The sequence below is a fragment of the Triticum urartu genome, chromosome 1A (genome assembly GCF_056163025.1).
Source record: "Triticum urartu cultivar PI428250 chromosome 1A, HENAU_Tu73, whole genome shotgun sequence".
NCBI classification, from domain to species: domain Eukaryota; kingdom Viridiplantae; phylum Streptophyta; class Magnoliopsida; order Poales; family Poaceae; genus Triticum; species Triticum urartu.
In genome coordinates, this window is record NC_141873.1 from 419,582,164 (window position 1) to 419,589,036 (window position 6,873).

Genomic DNA, 6,873 nt, shown 5'->3' on the forward strand with positions numbered 1-6,873 from the left:
AAGGCGAGCTCATCGAATTCCTCTGTGAGAATCGGGATATCTTTGCATGGACCCCAAAGGACATGCTGGGTATCCTGAGGAATTACGCTGAGCACAAACTTCACGTCCGCAAGGACGCCAAGCCCGTCCGTCAACCCCTGCACCGTTTTTCCGAAGAGAAGAGAAGAGAAGGACCATTGGTGAAGAGGTCGCCAAGCTCTTGGCGGACGGCTTCATCATGGAAGTATTTCACCCTGAGTGGCTGGCCAACCCAGTCCTCCTTTTGAAGAACAAGACCCGGCGCATGTGTATCGACTACACCAGCCTGAACAAGGCCTACCCCAAAGACCCGTTCGCTCTCCCGCGGATCGACCAAGTCATTGACTCCACCGCCGGGTGTGAGATCCTCTCCTTTCTGGACGCTTACTCCGGCTATCACCAGATCAAGCTGGACCCAGCCGATGCCCTAAAGATGTCCTTCATCACGCCCTTTGGGGCGTATTGCTACATCACCATGTCATTCAGCTTGAAGAACGCCAGCGCCACCTTCCAGCGCTGCATGCAGAAATGGCTGCTGTCGCAACTCGGCCACAATATCCACGTCTACATGGACGACATTGTCGTGAAGACCAAGCAGCACTTGATGCTCCTCGACTATCTGAAGGAGAACTTCACTAACATGCACAAGTACAAGGTCAAGCTCAACCTAGAAAAATGCCTTTTTGGTGCCCCAGCTAGAAAGCTACTCGGCTTCCTCGTCTCGGAGCGCGGTATTGAGGCGAACCCGGAGAAAATCAAGGCCACCGAGCGCATGCGCAAGCCGGCCCTTTTTGCGCGATGCCCAGAAGTTCACCGGCTGCTTGACCTCAGTCAACCAGTTTCTCAGCCGGCTGGGCGAGAGGGCCCTGCCCCTGTATCAGCTGATGAAGAAGATGACGCCATTCGAATGGAACGACCAGGCGGACGAAGCCTTCCGAGATCTCAAGCGCATGCTCTCCACCGCACCAGTCCTGGCCGCACCCGCCGAGAAGGAGCCGTTGTTGCTCTATATCGCCGCGACCTCGCGGTCGGTCAGTTCGGTGATGGTGGTCGAGCGACCAGAGAAGGACAGGTTCCAAGCCGTCCAGCGTCCCGTCTACTACCTGAGCGAGGTGCTCTCCACCTCGATGCAGAACTACCCGCACTACCAAAAGATGTGTTACGGCGTGTACTTCACCGTCAAGAAGCTGAAGCAGTACTTCCAAGAGCATGTCATCACCGTGGTCAGCACGGCCCCTCTCGGCGACATCATCGGGTGCCGGGATGCCTCTGGCCGGGTCACCAAGTGGGCGCTCGAGCTAGCCGGCCATACCATCCTCTACGAGCCTCGCACCACGATCAGGTCCCAAGCTTTGGCCGACTTCATCGTCGACTGGACCGAAACTCAATACGTGCCGCCTCCACCTGACTCAACACATTGGCGCATGCACTTTGACGGCTCAAAGATGCGACTCGGCCTGGGAGTCGGCATAGTGTTGTCCTCGCCCAAGGGCGACCGACTCAAGTGCGCACTATAGATCCACTTTGCCGCCTCCAACAACGTTGCTGAGTATGAAGCCCTTGTGCACAGCCTCCGGCTCGCCAAGGAACTCGGCATCCGTCGCATCCTGTGCTACGGCGACTCGGACTTGGTGGTGCAGCAGTGCTCAGGCGAATGGGACGCGCACGACTCCAAAATGGCAAGCTACCGCTTCCTCGTCCAGAAGCTGTCCGGATTCTTCGAGGGCTGCGAGTTCCTCCATGTCCCGTGCACGGAGAATGAGGCGGCCAACACGCTCGCCAAGATCAGCTCGTCTCGGCCGTCCATTCCGTCTGGCGTTTCCCTCAAGCATATGCACAAGCCGTCCGTCAAGCCGTCTCCGGACTCCGAGTCCATACATGTGCCGACAGACCCGACCGTGCCTCAACCTGGCCCAGGGGCTGCTCCAAGCGACCCGGCCGTGCCTCAACCCGGCCCGGGGACTGCTCCATCCGACCCGGGGGCTGCCGAGCTCGGCCCGGGGGCCGTTGAACCCGGATCGGGGGCCACCGACCCAGATCCCGAAATAGTGGCCGTCTTCACGTGGTGACGGCGCCATCCCGGGCCCTGCCCATCTCGGAGTTCCTGGAGAACGAGGTCCTCCCCATGGACGAGACCGAAGCTTGGCAAGTGCAGCATCAAGCGTCCGCCGACAGCATCATCAACAATGAGCTCGTCAAGCGCAGCTGCACCGGTGTGTTCCAGCGCTGCGTCTAGCAGGACAAGGGCATTGAGATCCTCCTCGACATACACCAGGCCGAATGCGGGCACCACGCCGCCTCGCGGTCCCTGGTGGCCAAGGCTTTCCGCCAGGGTTTCTACTGGCCCACAGCCCTCGAAGACGCAGATTCACTCGTCAACAAGTGCGAGGGATGCCGGCTCTTCAGCAAGCGTAGCAACCAGCCGGCGTCAGCACTCCAGACCATCCCGATCCCATGGCCCTTCACGGTCTGGGGACTTGACATGGTGGGACCCTTCAAGACCGCCCGAGGCGGCATGACGCATTTGCTGGTGGCGGTGGACAAGTTCACCAAATGGATCGAAGTAAGGCCAACCAAGAAGCTGGACGGCCCGACGGCCGTTCGGTTCATCGAGGACATCGCGGTGCCCTATGGCATGCCGAACAGCATCATCACGGACAATGACACCAACTTCGCCAAGGGCGCTCGCGCAGTACTGCTCCGTCTCCGGCATCCTCCTCGACCTAGCGTCCGTTGCACATCCGCAGTCCAACGACCAGGTCGAGCGGGCCAACGGCCTCATCCTATCTGGTGTCAAGCTGCGGCTCGTCGAGCCACTTGTTCGTTCCCCCGACAGCTGGCTCGAGGAGTTGCCGGCCGTCCTCTGGAGTCTCCGCACCACACCAAACCGGTCGACCAGGTTCACCCCGCTCTTCCTCGTCTACGGAGTAGAAGGTGTCATTCCGACTGAAATCGAGTTAGACTCGTCGCGCGTCACGATGTACATGGAAGCTGAAGCTAAAGAAGCTCGTGAAGACGGCGTTGACCTGCTCGAAGAAGCATGTCTCCTAGCGGTCAGTCGCTCGGCCATCTACCAGCAAGGCCTAAGGCACTACCAGAACAATAAAATCAAGCCCCTCGCCTTCCAGGAGCGAGACCTCGTCCTCCGGCTCGTCCAGCAGCAGACCGGCCAACATAAATTGTCCTCCCCATGGGAGGGCCCCTTCATCATCAGCAAGGCCCTGTGCGATCGCAACGCGTACTACCTCATCGATGCCCGCAAGTCAAACAAGCACAAGAGGGACACCGCCGGCGAAGAAACAACCCGGCCATGGAATGAGGAGCTCCTTCACCCGTTTTACAGTTAGCCATATGCACGTATGTATCGCTGCCTTTTGTAACCATATGAAAACTATGGGACCCCCGAACAACGCTCAGGGCCTGTCCTTTTTCACGACAAAGCTATTGTGTCCCCTACATTTTGTGCATTACTTTCCTTTTAAGCCAACCCGGCCGCCGGATCGACTCACTCGACCCGGGGGCTCGGGAGCTGGCCGGCTTGGCCACCCGCCGCTTCCCTTAGCAGCTCCTGACGCGTCATACCGATGCGGCCTCTCACTTCTCCCTAAGCTACAGAACCGGCTTCGGCTGTTGGCTGGCAAGCACATGAGGCCAGAGCACCAGCGCGCCTCTAGCACTATGTCAAGAACCGCCGGGTCGTCCAACCCGACCCCACCACTTTAAAAGTCATCGCACGACCAGCTGCTCGCCAACCCAGCCCCGCCGGATTGCCGCCAGCCGGCCCAGTGGGTGTTGCGCTCGCGCTCAACGTCCCGAAAGGCTAAATATCGCTCGTTCCTCCCAAAGGTCAAACCCCTTGTCACGGACCGGAGCCTCGGCCGTCAGACTCATGGGGGGGAGGGGGACCCAAAGGGGGAGAGGTCACGAGAAAAAGGCTTCAAAGACAAAGAGCAAGAGCGCCGGCATCCATGAGGTTTTCGCATGCTGCCGGGTCGCTCTTCCCGGCCCCCGCCACTTTAAGCCGCCAAGCGACCGGCCACCCACCACCGGGTTGCCGCTAGCCAACCCAGTGGGTGTTTTCGCTCGCGCTCAACATTAGATAAGCCTAAGTACTACATGCTCCCCTCAAAAAGCCGAACCCTTTGTCACGGACCGGAGCCTCGGCTGCCAGACTCGCGGGGGAGAAGCCCAAGAGGGAAGAATGCAGGAAAACGGCTCAAAAAAAGCAAAGGCACAAACATTCATAAGGCTCATATATCATAAATAAAGAAACAGACCCAAGGCCAGAGTTCATTACACCCAAGTCAACCCCCAGTGGGTGGGTGGACCTCCTACCTAAGAAAAATGTTTACAAAGATAAATCAGGCATCTCCGCCGCCGGATCGTGCAACCTTTGGATCTGCCAAGGTGCCGGCATTGTCCTCTCTGGCATCCGCATCGCAGTAGATGCCCGTCTCCTCAGAGTTGCCCTCTGGGTCGTCCAGAAGAAGGCCGTAGTCGTCAGGGGGCGCGACTCCTCCATCCTCCGCCCGCTCCGACTGAAACTCGTCGTGGAAGGAGAACCCGGCGATGTCGCTGGCCCAGAACGTGATCTATCCGGCCTCCGCCTGCAGCTGGCTCTCCGAGCCGGCCCGATGGCCCATCAGCGCGTCCATTGCCAGGTCCGGATGCCAAGACAGCATGAACCGAAGCGCGATCTCGGCACCAGCACGGGTGGCAGAAACCCGCCACTCATGAAGACGGTCCAAGCCCACCTCCAACCACCGCGCCAGCTACGTGAAGCTGTTCGGCGCGACGACGCTCGGCCAGAGGGCCGCCGTCATCACCGCGCCAGCCTCAGAAAGCCACCCCATCTGCTCGCTCAGGACTCGTAGATGGGCCTCGGTGGCGGCCACGATCTCCGGGAAGGTCCAGGCCACCTGCGGGTCGGTCCCGGAGACGACGATTCCCTACAGGTCGCGCTGAAAGCGGACCGCCTCCTCCACCAGCTGGTGCGTCTCCGGGAAGGCCCCTGTCGAAGAGAAAAGCAAGTCAGAAGAGAGCCACTAAGGTAGAAAAGCCGGAGTCCTAACCCGGTAACAACAAAACCGAAGGAAAGCACTTACTGGAGAAGGACTCTTCCAGGTGCTGCACTTCGAGCAACGTACCGCACCGCTCTCGGGTGATGGTGCGGTCACACTCCTGGAGCGCCTTCTCCAGCTCGGCGACCTTAGCAAGGGCTGCCTTAAGCTCGGCGTCCTTGTCCTCGGCCGCCTTCCCGGCCTCCTCGCAACACCGGGTCTCATCCGCCACGGCCACCAGCGCCTCCACCTCGGCCTGGAGCTGCCCCTTGTTATCGGCCAGCTGGCCGCATTGCTGGTCCACCTCGGCAAGGGACTGCTCCGCCTCCATGACCTTGGTGGCCTCCGCCTTGAGCCGCTCCACCTCGGCCTCGAGGCGGCCCTTGTCGCCCTCCAGCCACTCCTGCAGCCGGCTGGCTTCGTCAAGCACCCGCCGGGCTCCCGTCGCCTCCGCCCTCGCCCGCTCCACCTCGGCTCCAAGTCGACCGGCGTCAGCAACAAGCTGGTCATAGTGGAAGCTGGCCCGGACCAGCCGGGTCCTCCAAGACAGCACCTCGGCTGCAGAAAAGAAAATCAGAAACAAAGTACTACTTAAGATTCGACCAGCTGCTACACAGTTGGCTTGAATCTCGGGGGCTACACCCACTGGGTGCGCTAGCGCGCCCCCACTAGAAAAGAGCGTGCAAACCAAGTACCTGCTGCGGCACGGAGCTCCTCCACCTTGGCGGCAAGCCACTCCTTGAGACGCCGGTGCGTCTCAAGGAGCCGGTTGAAGACGCTGACCCGGTAGGCGTCCAGTTCCTGCAAAAAGTAGTGATCAATGCAAGACATCCAGTTGCTGTGCAGTTGGCCTGAATCTCGGGGGCTACACCCACTGGGTGTGCTGGCACGCTCCACGAAGTAAAGGCAATAAAAAGGAAAAGAAGAACGCGAAGAAAACATACAAGCACGGCGCGCACCAGCTCCTGCGTTGCCTCGACCTCGGCCTGGGCGAAGGCCTGGATTCGGTCCACCTGCCCTCGCAGGCGCCGGGTCACGGCGGTCATGGCCGCCTCCTCCTGGGTCGGGGGGATGAAGATGACCTCGCTGGCCCCGCTCTGCTCCAGCTGTGACCCAGCGGCCCGGCGACCCCCGAGCTTGAGCACCAGGGCGTCCTCCGATGCCGTCTCCGTGGGCCGGCTGGCTCGCGGCTCCACCACCAGTGGCATCTCGCTCGCTGGCACCCGGGTCATCCCCGCCGGCGCCGTTCGAGACGCCTCCCCCAAGATGGCGTCACCGCCGCCTCCGCCGGCTCCCGCACGCTCGACCACATCGGTCTGCGGCGGGACGCCATCCCCAACAACCACAACCTCCGGGTTGAGGTCCATCGCGTCGACGCGGCCATCATGGTCGCGCCCCCCCTCCGACGATGGCACAATGGCCGTCTCCACCGCCACCGTCCCCACCGGCATCTCCGGCCACGCAGGTTCCTCGCCGGCTCCCGCCCACGCCGCCGTGGCGCTAACCTAGGCTTGGGTCGACGCCGCCTCCAGCTTCACCTCGGCCCGGTTCCGGTCCCGCCAGGCCAGGCCTTCGGCATCGGACGGGTGCAGACCAAGGTCCGGATGCGCCCGCCCCTCCTCCTCCTCATCCCGGTCGACGGTGCCGGACCGGCTCCTCCGGAACACGGCGCCCTCGACGGACGCCGCGTCCGCCGCCGCCACCGCCAGCGAGATCGGCGACCTAAAACACAAGATGAAGTAAATACAAGACAAGCAAAGCTGCTCGACAACTCGGACCAAGCCAGAAGAAAAGC

At 61.2% G+C, this 6,873-nt stretch overlaps 2 protein-coding genes across 2 annotated transcripts; both read left to right on the top strand.

Moving 5' to 3' along the window:
• The first annotated feature begins 283 nt into the window (after window positions 1-283).
• Window positions 284-2,087, top strand: LOC147991497 (uncharacterized). Its single transcript, XM_087538692.1, has 3 exons — window positions 284-1,090; window positions 1,203-1,522; window positions 1,589-2,087. The coding sequence occupies exons 1-3, from the start codon at window positions 284-286 to the stop codon at window positions 2,085-2,087; spliced, it is 1,626 nt and encodes a 541-aa protein (XP_087394818.1).
• Window positions 2,088-2,678: 591 nt separating this feature from the next.
• On the top strand, window positions 2,679-3,365 carry LOC147991498 (uncharacterized). Its single transcript, XM_087538693.1, has one exon. It carries the CDS (start codon window positions 2,679-2,681, stop codon window positions 3,363-3,365), a length of 687 nt encoding a protein of 228 aa, XP_087394819.1.
• Window positions 3,366-6,873: the final 3,508 nt, after the last annotated feature.